We start from the raw sequence: 17551 nt of genomic DNA on the forward strand, positions 1-17551 counted from the left end.
AAAATGATGCAAGTCGACATCTAGGTGAATGGAGGCCAAAACAAGAAACGCTCTTTCGAGAGTCAATTTGGCACATCGCACCGTAAATTTTTGTACGACTTCAAAAATGATCCGAATCACAAACGGTCAAAAACGTAGCCTTTCTAACTTGATGGGGCACTGTCCAATCCAAGGCCATAGGCTAAAAGCCAACCAAGAACTCAAACGAGCCTCCGAACCGACACAGCAAGTTGCTGTCAAATTCCAGCAGCAGCAACTTTGCTTGCATCGCGTCGTTTGCGAGACTTTTGGCCATTGGGGCTTGAACCACCAACCAGAGCCTCTCAACAACATCCCAAGGAATGATTTGAACCATGGCTAAGGGCCCTAGGCCAGCCACCATTCGAATTATTCCAGCAACATCAGAAAAGTTCCACCCGATAGCACCCTTGCGCGCGTGAGGGGCGTTTTGTTTTGCTTGCTGTCTCGTCTCGTTCCAGTGGCCATTTGATTGACCATGGGACGATCTAGACATCCAGTGGTAGGGTATGAACCGTGGCTAAGGGCCATAGGCCAACCAAGATCCATCCCATACCATCAAAAACCGAGGGACACATGCAGAATTAAAAAGGGGCGAAGGGGCTGTTCTTGTTTTGTGTTTAAAAACCGATGCACCATGGACCAAGCCACCAAAAGGGCGACTTAGCCACGTCTTAGACATGCTAGGGAAGTGATCTAAATATCGAATTTTTCGGTATTTTTTCCGACCCCTAAATATGACTTGAGCCAATCAACCAAACGATGAGATGGTTCAATAAATTATAAATTTCTATATATTACTTTTAATTAATATCATTTGGATAAAAACAAACAGTCAAGGCATAAACAAACAAAAAATTTGACGGTAAGCACAATGATCATGATGATAATTTGAGTATTATTAGATAAGTATCAATGTCGAATAAAATTTATATGATCATAGAAAAAAAATAAAGGAATTATAAATGGAATTCCGAATATATATTAATGTCATTTTGATTTACTTCAAATAAAATTTATATAATCCGAAATAATTAATTCACATAATGATCCAATTACTCGCACTATACTTACTACATCTTAACATATTAACCAATAAAAAAAAAATCACTTTCTCCATTTATTCAAATTAAAGCTAAACATTTTTCCATCTTGTATGTTATCTATTTATAATATCCTTTAATTTTAGAAATAAAAGGTGAACAAATCTCTTTACTGGCACATGTAAAATGCAGGCTGGTTTTTTTTTAATTTTTTCCATTTAATAACCACAAAAATACAACTTAAAGTGCTGGAAATACGATAACATGGCACCAACCTTCATATATGGACGACACTTCTTGCATCATCAGGTGGTTGTTGTCATCATGCTCAGGGATGACTGAAAATATAAGGTTGCTCGGATCTTGAATGTGAATTGACAATTAGTCGAGCTGCTTTGTCCAGTCAAAAGGTTCCCAGTCGCTGGCAAAACTAGCAACAGCTTGTTTTTGCCTGTCCAAAGACTCGTGCCTCCAGCGTCGATGCATGTCTTCTGCTGGCAATTGTAACATACCTCTTATGATGTCGAGGCCGAAGCTACTTTTGAAACCCTTTTCATCATCGATAACATGAACAAATCCCTTATCGAGACCGAATTCGACATGAAAATAAGGGAAATTCTTGGGAATTGAATTTCGTAGACCTTTGACGCTAGTGTCGATCAGCTTTTTGGCGTTGTGTTGGCTCCATTCATCTTCAGCTTCATCAATTGCCTGCAAAAAACAAGAATCTACAAGATTATACTCTCTGGAGACACTTTTCCAAGATATTCTCAGGCGTATAAATCTCAAGAATTATACAGTGCGAAAACCGGGACACAAAAAATCTTAAGTATGATCCTTCTATTCCTTTCAAGATTAACTTTCAGATTATATCGCAAGGAAAATCAGTGTTCACGAAAGTTCATGCCAGATGAGCTGACCTTCTTGAAGTAAACAGGTGCCTGCTTTACGATTTCCCGAGGCAAAGGAACACACTCTACCAAACAGTGGCGCCTTTGATGCGCCAAACCCAATACTGTCTCAAGAAAAACAACATCCCTTTCCTGCTTTGAGAACATCATTATTAAGCATTTCTTGAAGTTTCGAATTTCATCCCACACATTATCATCGACAGTTCTTGTGGAAGATTCATGCTGCACAGGTGAAAAGGCCGGAAAACAACAATTTAAGTCATCTCCATTCATCACATTTTATCACAAAACAATAGAACATGTAACCATCTCCTTTCTCAGGTAAAAGAGTGGTTAACTACTTACAATAGCGGAAATTTATAGAATTATGCAAAAGAGAAATCAACTCGACACTTGATATTGTATTCCGATTCACATCACACTAAACACATTCTTCAACATTAGTTGAAAGTGTATTTGAAGTCCTCTGACTATATGACTGCGCAAACAATAGTTAAGAATGATGCCAACAGATCCAGAACACAAAAGAACAAGAAGAGACAAGGCTTAACATACAGAAAAATTGCACTAAAACGACAATATCTCGGGATAGATCAGAACCCAATTAGTACAAGTATAATAAGTTGAACACTTCTGATTGGAAAGAGAGTAAAAAAGAACACATATTTGCTACACAAACATACGAGTATACCTGCAAGGTCACGATGTAACAATGACCTGCGACAATAGGTTGCATTTGAGGCAGTGATAAGTAGGTAAAGTTTGCAATGGCAATGGCCAGATGCTTGGGTCTTGTTGGATTGTCAAAACAGAACTGGCAGCGGTCCTGCTGAGTCATGAAGCGCTTTGCAGAATTAGTTATCTCAGAGGATTTACGGTTATCACCCCCTCCTTTCTTCCGAGTCTTTGTCCTAGGACCATCATCATAATCATATTCGTCATCTGCCTGACCGGATATGCTGAACCGGTGATTATGCATTATTTTTTTAGCTAGATTCAAATCGGCATCCTCCTCTTTTTTCTTTTGCCTTGAAGAGACATCGTGCAGGATGCACCTAAACATGATACCCACGTGGGAGAGAGGAAGATAAGATTTTGAATTACAAAATATAAGCCCGCAATATTAGACATTATTGTTAGGGTACAGTACCGGCTTGTGGTTGCATCAATTGGCATTTTATAAGACGGATTTTCAGTATCGTGCTTCACTTTCATCTTCTCAGCTTCTTTCTGATTAAGAATGAAATAGAAACAAATTAGATTGCTTAACACCCCCGGGTTCTAGAAATCACATTCAAGTTTCTTAAAAAAAGGAGGATGCAAACACTAACAAGCTGCATTACTTACTAACCGACATTTTTGTATTACTATTACAAGGGCTTATGCAATATAAGAACCCTTCAAATCATTCCAAAAAAAATGAAAACGGAGAGTTGATATATCTCACAATATGGGGAAGATAAGCTAAGGCAACATATCTTACTGCCCACAATATAGTATGTAACCCAACTTAATAAGAGTAACATCAATGACACACGGACACGGTGACATAACAAGACGCGGATGCAGATAAGGCCACAGCCACAAATTTTCACGATTAGGGAAACACATGGCAATGACATGCTGAATATGTTATTTTATTTATATATTATTAATAACAAAATTGAATCAACATTTTAATATTATTAGCTAAGAACGAAAATAATTAAAAAATACAGGCATCACTAATTAGATCAAACTAAATAGTCATCTTATATTATACCACGTATTCAATTATCCCCCTCCCNACCACCTATAATTACTCAGACCCCTAGTGTTTTCTCATTCATCAGTGTAACACTTCTTCCTTCCTCCTCCACCACAAAAGCTGGACCTATGTAACTATATTCACCGACCAAAAGACGGATTTTTGAGAAAATCCATTCTCTATTTTGCTTCTATTAACATGGCAAACATTCGAGAAATCTTTTATATGAAAAGAGAGTCATCACAAGTTAAAATTGATGCACTGATAAGTGAATTAGTTTCCTTCTTCATTCTCCAGTTCAGTTTTCATTCTTCGAAATTTACTTGAAAATGTCTCGAACAAGGGTACAGCCGTGTCCTACCTCTCAACTTTGAATACTCATTTTTTCTTATAACACAGCAGCAACCATGTTGGACACATGTTGATGTTGTATCCGACTTGTGTCAAACAACGCACAGAACATTAAACAGATGTCTGATGATTCTAGAGCAACATCAAGCTTTAATGCAGAATATAGCTACTAGACTGCTAGAGTCCATAAGAATGAGGAATAATGTATAATTATCTAACAACTCTTTCTAAATCAATCAAACGGATATAAAATATACTTCCAATTACATCCTAACCAATAGCACATGTAAATAAGAGGGGGATCCTTCATGATTAGCATTTTAACTTATTCCCACAGTTTGAGTTTGTTCGTTTGAAAGGAATGAAATATATAAAATTTCTAAAGACGCCAGTGTTCTTTTCATACTCCTAATCAAACAAAGCATGGAAACTGCAAAACACACCACCTTTAGAAATATCGGAAGATCTACATTCATGACCGTGAGAATTCAATTAGCACGGGAATCATAGATAATAAAACCACCTATATAAGGAAGCAAGTTGACAAAAATTTCTTAACGTGAGCCATATCTGAGTCAAACATTGCCTGCAGCAGAGGAAAACATCAACAACACTTAAAGACACATGTTTGTCTCCATGTACAAATTCGAGAAGTATCATATGTGAGAAACCTTCAGGAAATTTTTCAGGGGAATGCCAGGGAATTGTAAAGCATTCAATGAAGACAAGAAAATACAATAGTAAAAGCATCAATTTATACCAGCAGTTCTTCTGCTTCCTCGTGTTTTCCTTTCATTCGAAGCTGCAAGGCTTTGGCAGCCAACTGATTGGCACTAATTGATGGCTTCACTGATACATCTTCTGTTGTTATCTCGTCTTCAAATTTAATAGATTTATGTTCTACTCTGTGTTCAAACATTTGAGATGAAGAATTACCACAACCACCAGAATCAGCATCTTTCTGGGGCATAAATTTATCCATGAAACTTCCATCATTGGAGAATTTATTTAATTCCGACATAGCAGCAGAGACAAGAGCAGTATCCTCAGTTGATAGATTTTTATATCCCCGCTTCCCCCAAGATAAAGAATCGTGAACTTTGGGAACTCTCATTTTATGTCGAGGGAGAATATCTTCCCCATTTCTCCTATCAGGACCCTGATGCAATCCAAAGACAGAGAGTCAGTGTGAAGAAATCATCTTTCTTCAGTGCCTTGGCTAATAACGAAAACAATATTTTAATGTAGTTTCAACTTTCAAAAGGCGAAAAGACTATTTTTATTTGACTTATACTGGTAAGAGAATGTAACAAGTTATTTTGCTGATTCATGCAACATAGTTGACAGTGAACACCCATCTTAGGTTGGACAAAAAGAATGAAACAAAATCATAATAACTTGGTTCCAAATACCATAACTTTGCTAGATGAAAACTTAAATGTGATTTCATTGATTATACAACATTTACAAACTAGCTTTAATAATATCTTGAGATCTGGTGGACCATTACCTTCTGGGTGGATCTACCAATTTCTTCAGCTATATTACCCCGTTCCTCCTTTACCAACCCTTTCCTTTTCTTTATGGCATGCAGATGAGCAAGAGTCGGTGCAACATTACGAGAAGCCACTGATGCGGCCAATTGACCCATAGAACCCCAACGATCTTCAACAACCTGTTGACGAACTAATAGATTAAGAAGAAACGATAATAGTGGATAAATTGTTATGTAATCAGGTCATACTACAGTACCTCCTGGAGTTTCTTTCCTTCACGAGCTGCTTGCTCTTGGGCTCTTTTCAAAGCTTTAAGCCTCCAGCTGGCACCTCCATCGCCAACAATTGAAGAAGATAAAAGTTGTTTGCCGTCAGTCTTTATCCTTTCCATTTCTTCTGGATAACCACTCTCATTATCTTTCAGATAAGGATTTAGTTCCCTGGGATTATCCTTCTTCATCTTAAGAGAAAGAAAAACTTTAGTTAGAAGCCAAAAGAGTCAAAAGGTGAACATTATCATAAACTAGAAAAAGTATCTACAAAAATACAAAATCTTGGCATCCTTCACACAAAAAACTATAATGTTGATGATACAAGTGACAAAATTGCACCCACGAAAGAAACACAAATGAGCAGTTATTTATACGGACAAAGTAAAAGGTCATGGCATTAGTTTAAAAAATATTTAAAAATGTCAAAAACTATTCTATTCTTTCCAGCATATAAAACATGGTACGTAAAAAAGAAAAAAACAAACAAATCCTTAGAAGAGGAAGGGCCAAAAGCAAACATAACAGAACTAGGATAGAGCACTGCGAAATTTTATGGAAATCGAAGAGGAAGCTTCTTGTTTTGGTAAACATACATAACCATATCCCAGAACAATATTTTTTAACCATGAACACCTCCAATTCAATCAAACAATTATAACCCAGAGATCCACATGAGATGTAAGCATTTTATCTTTCGATTCCTTTGTTGTGGGGGGTGGGGTTTTTTTTGGGGGGTTAGATTAAATATTTTATAAAACAAACATGTAACATGATGGGATTTGACTAGGCATGTTGCCATAAAGAGAAGGCAAGTGCTTACAAGTTAGGCTATTTCTGGGTTTTACAAACAACAATATATACAAAGGTTTCCAAGGCAACGTAACACCTTATTTTGTGGTAGAGTCACAACAGAGGCCTGCAAAATTTTATAAGCTCACCACTTTAGCCGGAGCTTCCTCTGCCTCAATTCGAGTTGCTTTATTACAAGTCTTCTCAATACTGTCTTTTGGCTGGAGTAGCATCCACTCCAATCCCATTTCTTTTCTCACAGTATCATTGCCCATTTGAGAACTTCTGTTGCCATCTGATTTAACATATCAAAGCAGACTCACGTTTAAATCATAAATATTAGACATTATGACAATATTAAATAATGGAGTAAAACTTACCATTCAAGTCATGGTCCACGGGATTATCATCACTTCGGCTATTCTCAACCTCCTGCAGCCTACTGTTACTCCACTTTTTTTCTTTCTCTTTGTTACTTAACTTACCCAAAGATTCATCCTCAGATGAATATTCTTTTCTTACAATTATTGACTTCTTCCTCGACCGACATTTGTGCTCACTCTCTGATCTGTCATTGTGCCTCTTCTTTTCTCTTTTCCTAATCCCATATTTCTTCTGATCACATTCTGATTCACTCTGACTACTACAGTGTTCGGACTTAGAAGACAAGTCCTCGTCTGAATCATACCATTTCTTTTTCTTTCTAGACCCACTTTTTATTCTTTCTAGGTCTTCGTCAGAACTACTGCAGGAGTAATGCTTATTTTTCCTATTTTTTTCGTGCCTATGGGTAGATTTTCCTCTCTTCTTCATAGAATCTTCCAAGGCTCCATCTTTTGACTAAATGTAAACGCAGTTGTTAACAAATTAAAGTTCTGGTAAACTTAATGAATGGCATAAGTAGCAGGAAATATCATGACACACTCTCGAAACCACATTAACAAAACAGAAAAGTAGCAGTATTTCCACTATGTTAAGCTTGCAAAAAGGATTACAGTCAATAGGACTCGATTTAGATAATAGGCATATGCGTAAACCATCACCACAAATATACAATCAATTAAAACAATTACTTTAATTTAAGACACAACAAATGAAAAAGTTTAACTTACTTCGTCGATCTGATCCCGAGGTATGAACTTAAGTCCAGAAAACATTTCCGCCTAAAATTGCAATCTCAAAAAGGCTTCTAAATATTAAGGATCCCGTAAAAACTTCTTTCGAGGAATGTGTGGAGTAAATTTCCTAATTCAAAAAACCCAGAAAGCGTAATTTAAGTCAGGTCAATATAGTTCTGAAAAAGAGGTGGGGGAAGTTAGTAGTAGCCACCGTGTGGGCAGGGATAGCTTGCTTCTTCACAAGATTATCAACGGTAACAACCACACAATCCTATGATCGAATATGCCATTCCAGATACAGATACAAGATAAACACAAACATCCAAGTCATCTACAGCGACTAATTTAAACTCAAAATAGTTCATGTATAATCACACACTGATTAAGCGCCAATATAAACTTAAAGATAACGATAGCAAGCAATTACATTACACCGGCACCATACATGACCTAAACAGCAAAAGTAGCAGAAATCATATTGTACTTAGCAATTAATAACAAAAGAAGTTTGATTTGGCGGATCAATAGCGATTTTGAAATCCAAAATCTAAACTTTATCAACAAAAACACAAGCAGAATCAAACTCTTGTTCATGACCTACAAAATTTACAATCGATTAAGAAAGAAAACAGAACGGCAACTACAAAATGAGGAATCAGAAACTACATACAAAAGATTTCGAAGGGGAAGTCGCGTTTCCGTTCAATGAAATTTGATATTTTTCTTAGCCTAGGTTTTTCCCCCTTTTTTCTTGATTTTATTTATTTATTTATTTATAGCTCAATTTTAATTCGGTCGGATTGATATAATCAAACCGGTTCACGATTGGTTCGAACTAGGCCGTATCCAAGTTGCCCTAATTCATTTATTATTATAGTTTTATTTTTAAAATAACAATGAAATTTTAATAAATTAATGAAAATGTGGTAAAAATTGAGAATTATATATGAATAAGTATTTTTTTTTCATTTTAGAGTACAGAAATTTATAGAAAAATAGGTTTGGAATATAACAAATAATTTTTTTAATATGATATCGAATAAAAAATATTTTTTTGAAATTTCGGACTAACACTCGAAAATTATAATTTTTTTTTTGTGGAGACAAAAGAATGACTAAAAATTGAAGAATTTTAAATTTTAAAAAAATGGCTTTTGAAGATTGCATGAAATATACGGATAATCATAGCTATTGTTTGTAACATGATATTATATGGCAGATTTACCCTAAAAATACTAGTAAAAAGAAAATTTTGATAATTTATTTATAGAGTAGGTCTTTCATAAAACGGTCTCACAGATCTTTATTCGTGAGACAGATCAGTCATATTCATATTTACAATAAAAAGTAATATATTTGACATAAAACGTAATATTTTTTCGTATGTGACCTATATAGAATATCTGTTTCACAAAATTGACCCGTGAGACAATCTCACATGAATTTTTGTGTTATTTATAATAGCCAAATTTTACAATTTTTGCTATATTTTCTCATTTTTAGGAAATTTCTATTTTTGGAAGATGGTTCAAATTTTAATTCTTCCTAAAACTCATAATATTTTATTGATTCAGAATCGGATCACAAATACTCAACTCAAATTTGACCCATCAACATCATTCAAATGTTTTTGGCCCGTTATCAAAACCAATGATATCCCGATAACTCTTTGAAACAGATTTCCGACATGACCCATAAATAATATTATTTTTTATATCTAAACTATAATTTTTCGCTGAAAAAGTATTTTTTGTTAGTTATATTATGAAAGAATAATATGTAATAAATGATGTTTTGAGTTAAATATCTATCAAAAGTATATTGTATTATATATGCTTAATTATTTGAGTTAAAAAGTATTACTTTTGATGTTAAAAATATTATTTTCATTTGATGTATGAAACAGCGCAGACTCAACCTTCAAGACCGGCTCTAATCATAAGGAGAAGAAGAATAGTTGAAGAAGCTAGAGTTGATCACCAGGCTTATCGTTTGGATGATCGATAGTGGGTCAGTTCGGGCTTGTCGTGTAGACTTACTAAGTAAGCCATGAGTTTTAATTGAGATTGTGACTTAGTTAAAATGAGTTTGTATAATAGGTCTGTATATATCAAAGTTTTCTAATGAAGTCTTCTAGAAACCATGGTCTACACACCCAACATGGAATAAATATTCAAATTTTGTTTATCCAACATTATTCCTAGTCAGAATTTATTATTAGCTTGGACTTTGCCTCCAATCAATTAATGTCTCATTAATTTGTTTCCCTTTTCAAATATTAAATGTAATGCAAAAGCAAAACATTGGCAAATAGTTTAACTAATATATCAATTATATTTAATGACATTTATTTATAATAAAGTTTTGAAACCTCAGTACATATTATTTAATATCATTTATATATTTAAGATTAACTCGACTTTTCAAAATTTTGTTCTTTAGAAATAATCAAATTGACTTAATGATTGTAATGTTTTGATATTTGAAAATAAATTTTTAAAACTTTAATTTCAACTAGTATATTTTGAATTATTCCAAAATTTATTATTTTGATTAGAGTCGGAATAGCGATTTCAAAATATGTAATATATTTCAAAAGGTAAATTTTAAAACTTTTTAAATATTATATATATATAATTCAAAGTTTTTATCTAGACGATCAATCAACTATTATATGCCCTTGGTTTTTCAACACTAGTATTAGGTCATGCATTGGAACGTCTGCCTAATTTTTGGAAATAATTGCAAATGGGTGATCTCCTGGATGGGTGATCTCCTGAGAAGTTCTCATGCGTCAAGTTGCTGACGTTGCGTAACTTGATCTGGTTGATTAAGTGGGCCGTAAAATAATGACACCAGATCTTAGCGGGTAATAATGTCTCTACTTAGAACAGGACCGACGGTAAAGAAAAGGTAAGACTGATCTCTAAGTGATATGAGAGAACACCAGCAAATAGACACGCATCTCTCCGGACTCATGGGCCTAACAGCCCGACTCGTTAGCACCCAAGTAGTTGCACTCTGCGCTGTCACAAGTATGAGAAAATAAAGTTCACCTTGACTAACCGTCATAGTTTTTGGTCTAATGATAAACACTTGATCTTAACATTATATATATTATTTGTTGAGATGTAATAATATAATTGTCTTTCTACGAAAGCCATCCACGTTTGTAACACTTGTATTTCGATTTTTTTAAAAATTCTATATAAAAAGAATAGGATGGTTTTATGGATCAGAGCAAAATTGCATTCAAAGTTCAAACAGAAGCATCTCTTGAATATCGAACCAAAACCATTTTTTTGGTTTCAAAACCAAAGACTTAAATTATTATTAAGTTTTAAAAACTTCGTTACACATAGATAACTTAATTCATATAGTTTAAACTACTTGGTTTGTAAGAATTAAAAATTTCCCCTATTTTTATTTTTTATATAAAAAAATTCATAATATTTTATATTTAGTTTTCAAACAATTAAAATTAATCAACTGGCAAATCATTAATATCACTAATTAGGCGACAGTTTTAGCGACGGTTTGATAGTCCGTAACAAAAGGTCGCGTCGTCGTCTATTACGACGGTTTCTAAATAATCGTCGCCACATTAGCGACAGTTTTGTTGAAATAATCCGTCGCTAAATTAGCGACGTTAGTCTAAAACAGTCGCTAATATAAGCGACGGTTATGAAAAAACCTTTGCTTTATTAAGTGTCGGTTTTTTTAAAAAAAGTAACTTAATGAATCGACACAGTTTTTAATCAAATTAACTTAATTATCTACTAAAACCGTCGCCGAATATTGCGACGGGCTTTTATTATATCGTCGTCAATAGCAACGGGTAAACACCCGTAGCCTAATATGGCGATGGACTTAAATATAAACGTCGCCAAAGGCGATGGTCAAAAAACCGACGACGGGTTTGTTCGAACAATCGCAATATTAGCGACGGTTTTAAAAAACAGTCGCGACGGTCCCCCGTCGCTATTATAGCGACAATTTTTCCTATAACCGTCGCTAATCCAATAGTGAATTTTTTTCATCATACTGTAACCAAATCGGAATCGGAATCGGAATCATCATCGATCAAAATGATTTGATCTTAGTTCGATTTTTTTTTTAATTTATTGAAATCAAAATTTTCAATTCCAAAATCGAAGGCTAATTACCTATCTTCCTATTAAATAGTATGTCCACTTCTTAATTTGATCGACAATAAGAGATGTATGGATTCAAATTTGTACGTACTGTAGTGGTCTTAGGTCAGAATATCAATTACTAATGAATAAAACAAATAGGTCAAGTCAAATCCTCGTAATATAATGTAACAAGGCAAAAACTTGTGTGAGACGATCTCATGGGTCGTATTTTGTGAGACAGATATCTTATTTGGGTCATCCATGAAAAAATATTAACTTTTTATGCTAAAAGTATTACTTTTTATTGTGAATATTGGTAGGGTTGACCCGTCTCACAGATAAAGATTTGTGAGACCGTCTCACAAGAGACCTATTGAGGATGGGGGTTTGGGTATTCGAGATCTTCGAGCTTGGAACAAGGCGCTTCTCACTAAGACCTTGTGGAATATTCACATTAAGAAGGATACATTGTGGGTTTGGTGGGTGCATCATTATTTCTGGAATGATGTCATGGATTGGAGGTGGAGGAAGGATGATACTGTTCTCATTAAGAAGCTCGTGTATATCCGTGATGAGTTTTTGGCTCGTGAGGGGAGTTGGGATGCGGTGGTGCCTAGATTGTCGATTTGGTTTGGTACGACGAGGGGTTTGTCGGAAGCCTACAGGAGTTTCTTACCAGGGGCAAGTAGATGGCCGTGGAAACCACTTTTATGGAGACCACACATCTTACCTAAACACCGTTTCGCCCTTTGGATTTTTGCTCATGGGAAGTGCCTGACAAAGGACAGACAACCCTATATCCTAGACAAGTTTTGTGGTCTTTGTGGTACTGTAAATGAAACTGCACAGCATGTTTTCTTTGAGTGTACAGCTTCTACATAGCTTTGGGTTAGATTGTGGGAGTGGTTGGAAGTTCAGTGTATGGCGCGTTCTATGACAGGTTTACTTCGTCTTCTCCGCAGGAGATTCAGAGTTACTACCATGCGTGCACGGAGGTGCCACTTGGGGATAGCTGCATTGGTTTATCACATTTGGAGTGCTCGTGAAACGTCTGCCTTTCTTTTTCTTAAAATGTGCTAGAAATTTTTTTTTTAACCTCACTAGCATCGGCCGAACCACCAAAAATTACATAAAATATTTTGGACATTATTTTAAAATAAAACAACCAACTATATAATTGAGAAATACAGCTCATACTATAATCTCTCAAAAACCTCTCAAAACATAATTAGAAAGTCGTAAAATATTTTTAACATAACTTGAAATCATAAATCATAACTAGTGCGGAAAATTAGCGTCGGTCCTCGGATTATGCGCACCTTCAGTCCAGCAAAGTCAACCATCAAGACCTCCATTAACATATTCATAATCAATAGTACCTGCATCGATCACACCTAGTGAGTCTAAAAACTCAACACGTCATACCCTTGATAACAAGTACTACATATAAAACCACAAGCAACAGTGAAAAATACTTGTACTTAAAATAACGTTTTCATGACATGCATAAACTTCAAAACATAAAAATTTTCGTAAACATTTTCATATCAACATATTCATATTCATATTAACATATTCATATTCATATTCTTATTCATATTCATAATCATATTCATGTTCATATGCATATTCGTGTTTGTTGAATTCAGATCGTGATTGTGACTCGTATTTTTGATCGTATTGGGCGATGGATCTATCTAAAGAAAACCACAGTACTGGGCGGCGGGAGACACCAGCAACACTCTCGCCGGTCAATTGGGCCCTGGCCTATGTATTAACATATTCGTATTCATATTCGTATTCGTATCCGTATCCAAGGAAACTCGATCGTCGGGCTCCCACTGGGACCATAACCCTCACGATATTTCCAACATGTAGTAGTCACAATCCCTTCACGTCCTTCAACATGTTATCATCACTTAATAAAAATAATTCATATACATATCATTTTTATTTTTGAAACCAAGCATGCAACATGTCTTTTAAATGTCCAATTTAAAACTTAATAATTCATGAACATTTAAAAATCATAACTTAACATATTAAAAATCATAAACATCCATGAAAATTTTAAAATAAACATTTTAACATCAAGATATTTAAAAATAACATTTTGACATATTAAATCATAAATATTTAAAATAAACATTTTGATATAAAAATTTATAATTATATAAAATTCCATAAACATTTAAAATAATCATTTTAACATGTAAAATTCCATAAACACCCATAACTATTGAAAATAATCATATTAGCACACAAACAGCATTCAGGGCACTGCCATGACGTTTACTAATTTCTAGGTGTGAAAAGACCGTTTTACCCCTGGACGTAAATTCTCTCGTTTTTGACATTTTCTTAACTCCGTTGACTCTAACATGTCCCAAATAATTATTTAAGCCTACATTAATTTTCTTATATTTTTATTTAGCTTAAATCGAGGACTTTTAAATAAATCTTTAAATGTGACGTATTAATGCATTTTAATCTCGAATTAAACCAAACCTTAATATAAAATTCCCAAATTAAAAACTTAGACTTATAGTAATTATTTAAGCTTAACCCTAATTTTTCATAATTTTATAAGGCCTAGAACTAGACTTTTCGATTAACTCGTTAATTAGTGTTTCGTGCGGCGACTAAATCCCGATTAAATCCAAAACTCGTTATTTTGATCCCAAATTTTTAACATAACCTTTTTATGATTTATTCTACCCTTCCAAGTCATGAGCCACACCCGTGGACCCTTGGATTCAATTTTAGTTCTTTAATTTTTGTCCGAGCCACCTTGAGCCAAAACCTAACCAACTCACCTAGGGACCCTACTGACCAAGCCCAGCCCGAAATACCGGCCCTGGCCCGCTCAAAATCCTCCTGGAACTTAGACCCAATTGCATGTGGGTGTGTGTGTGAGTCTCCTTGTGTGTCTTGGACTCCTAACTCAACGAGGACACTTCCAGCCCCTAACCACTTGACCCCTCATGACCCTAACCTTCCATAGACCACGTCCAGACAAAGCCTAGACCGACCCAACCCCTGGACCCAGCAGCGAAGCTCTTGAAGCTAAGAACAACACTCATGTGCGCTACTGCCTCTCACGCTCCCTTGAACCAGCAGCCAGCCCAGCCACTCCAGCCCCTGGCCCAGCCCTTGCCCATCGTCCTTAGACCCTATAGGACCTTCCTAGCTCGCCCAAGCCCCAGCAGCACGCCCTCTTTGGTTGCTCTCCCTCCCACACACTCGCGCGATCAGCACATGGGGGAGAGTCCCACTTCACGTGGACTCTTCCCCAGCCTCAAGCCCATAACCTAGCCACCCTAGGACACAACCCAGACTTCGAACCTGACCCTGGACAAGCCCCCAACCAGCCCTGGCTAGCCCCATGACCCCATGCAAAACCAACAAACCCCTAGAACCATAGCCTGCACACAAGGCCCTCCCCAAACTCACGGTTGTTCTTTTATTCTTTGCCTACGGTTTCCAGTGTATTGCCCTTCAAGAATTATCATGATTTGGCTATAAACCAATCCATATTATTACCCTATCCATGGCAGCCCCTTAACATCATAATATTCATGATTTTGGATCAAATACACATGCCTTAAAAATTCACATATTATGCAAAAAGAAATTGTTTCATGATGCACTTGTTTTTCATGCAAAACAATTTTAAATACTTACTATGGTGTGATAGATGAGAAAAGAAAGAAATATGGCGTGCCTTTGCGTTTTAAACGCACGATAAAAACGTTGACGATTGAAGAAAGACGACGAGGGACGACGCTTGAAAACTCTAGCAACTTTGATGCTTTCTTCTTCAAACTTGTGTGTGCCGTGAGTGGGGTGGGAGAAAAGAGTTTTGGAGAGAATTTGTATTTGTAGGGGAAAGTGAGGCGTGTGTTTTAGGGATTATGGGGTGGGTTATGGGGTTTAATTGTATATTATATAGTTTAATTAAAACTAATCAAGTATTGGGCCTATAAAGGATTTAATTAGGTCTAATAGTCTTGAATTAAATACTAAAAATTATTTTGTTTAAATAAGTTTGTGAATTTAATAGCCGGGTTGCCAAGACTTTTGCATTTTTGTTAAAAATCTAACACCGATAAAATTTACGTCCCGACGTATAAAATCACCTCAAAACCCCATATTTTCAAAAATAATAAAAAGCATCACCCATATTTTAATTAATTAAAAACAATTATTTAATAAAAATATTTTCTATTTTTCAGCCATCGGTCTCCGTTCCTCGATCGCAACTCGAATAACCTTTAAAATTACATTTTAATGCAGCCATGTAGAAAATATAATTTAAATATGCCAATATGCACAACATAATTAATTAATGCAATTAAAACATTTAATTAAAATACAAAGGAATTTAATAATTGCATGCATGTGGTTTACGTGGACCTTAAAATTTTCGGGGCGTTACAGCTCGTAACAGAGCACTTTTTGACGGAGAGAGGCCGGATGTGGAAGCTATCTTTCGGAAGATTTTGATTCATGTTCATCGAACGCTGGTTGATGGATGATGTTCATTTTTTGTCTCCCAGTACTTGGATTTCATTATTGGGATGTATCTATTTTCTGATATAACCATTTTCTTCGATTATGATTTTTGAACACTGATTATGTGATCTCTGGGTATGCCCAGTGTATTTTGTATTTTTTTTATTTACCATCTATGATATGTGTTCATATCAAAAAAAATAATTTTATAAATACATTAAAATTAAAAGACTTAAATTTTAAAAAAAAAATATCCCATGCCTATAAATAACATGCACCAACTCATTCTCTTTTCATTGGCATCCTTCTCCACTTCCAACTTAGGGTTTTCATGCAACCCCAAGAAAGATGATTTTGTGTAGGAAGACCAAATCTTCATCGTTCGTTTTTTATCTTTGTTTCTTTATGATGATCATTACTTTGCACCAAGCAAATGGTATGAAGCCTTTGGGGGGCATGCATCAATGGCTACCAGTTTCGATACGAGGCTCTCTTCCGCGAGGTCCCGTGCCACTATCCGGAGCTTCTCCATGCACATATATTGGCGGGAGTGGCTCCGGTAAGTGCACGTAGAAACACTTTTCCGGTGGGGGTGGTGTTGCCCGTGTGCAGTCGTCGTATCCTACACGTATCATGGAGTTTGTGGTGGCTTCTTCATCGCCCTCTTGACTTTATATAAAAATCATATTAATTGTTATCGTAGGTAAAAGAATTTATTGGGCAATATTTATGAAAAGCACTTTGAGTTGGTGTTTATATAGTTGTTTATTTTGTATTTCAAATTATTGAACTCAAATCATGCTTATATTTACCGGATTTGGCGAAATTCAATGTATATATTATTATTATATAAAAAATCTGTCACCTAGAGGACATCATCTTTTGTTTCCCAAATTACTCTTACATCAATATTTTATCTCAAAATTTTCACAATTTATTTTCAATATTGCCCATCTCAAATTGCACTATGACCCCTCACTGATTTCTATAACTTATTATTAAATTAAACATAAAATTAAGCATTTAATAATATAAGGACAAAAACTTATATAAATTATTATTATAATTTTTACACACACATCGTGGGCATAATTCACTAGTATTTATTAATATTTTCTGAATAGTTTTAAAACTAGAAGAGCTCACGAGGTTGAT

The 17551-nt window shown here is 35.2% G+C and overlaps 1 protein-coding gene across 4 annotated transcripts; it reads right to left on the reverse strand.

Moving 5' to 3' along the window:
* Positions 1–1210: 1210 nt before the first annotated feature.
* Positions 1211–8656, reverse strand: LOC140963239 (uncharacterized). Of its 4 annotated transcripts, XM_073422537.1 has the most exons (11): positions 8416–8654; positions 7740–7872; positions 7008–7467; positions 6777–6922; positions 5823–6026; positions 5581–5745; positions 4831–5229; positions 3123–3202; positions 2664–3027; positions 1982–2194; positions 1211–1772 (listed from the first exon to the last, which is right to left on the reverse strand). In XM_073422537.1, the coding sequence occupies exons 2-11, from the start codon at positions 7782–7784 to the stop codon at positions 1443–1445; spliced, it is 2406 nt and encodes an 801-aa protein (XP_073278638.1). In that variant the 5' UTR covers positions 7785–7872; positions 8416–8654; the 3' UTR covers positions 1211–1442. The 4 variants fall into 4 exon arrangements, with proteins under 4 accessions (XP_073278638.1, XP_073278650.1, XP_073278643.1 ...); XM_073422549.1 differs by having other exon boundaries at positions 5823–6020; positions 7740–8656; XM_073422542.1 differs by having other exon boundaries at positions 6780–6922; positions 7740–8655.
* Between the last annotated feature and the right edge of the window lie 8895 nt (positions 8657–17551).

This window comes from Primulina huaijiensis, chromosome 2 (assembly GCF_012295235.1).
Source record: "Primulina huaijiensis isolate GDHJ02 chromosome 2, ASM1229523v2, whole genome shotgun sequence".
In the NCBI taxonomy this organism is placed as follows: Eukaryota; Viridiplantae; Streptophyta; class Magnoliopsida; order Lamiales; family Gesneriaceae; genus Primulina; species Primulina huaijiensis.

Excerpts from the sequence above, each read along its gene's own strand:
- LOC140963239 (XM_073422537.1), bottom strand. The coding sequence starts at position 7,784 with ATGTTTTCTGGACTTAAGTTCATACCTCGGGATCAGATCGACGAA. Across the intron at positions 7,468-7,739 it reads CTCGGGATCAGATCGACGAA|TCAAAAGATGGAGCCTTGGA; the intron begins GTAAGTTAAACT and ends GTTTACATTTAG. Across the intron at positions 5,230-5,580 it reads TTGGTAGATCCACCCAGAAG|GGTCCTGATAGGAGAAATGG; the intron begins GTAATGGTCCAC and ends GGATTGCATCAG.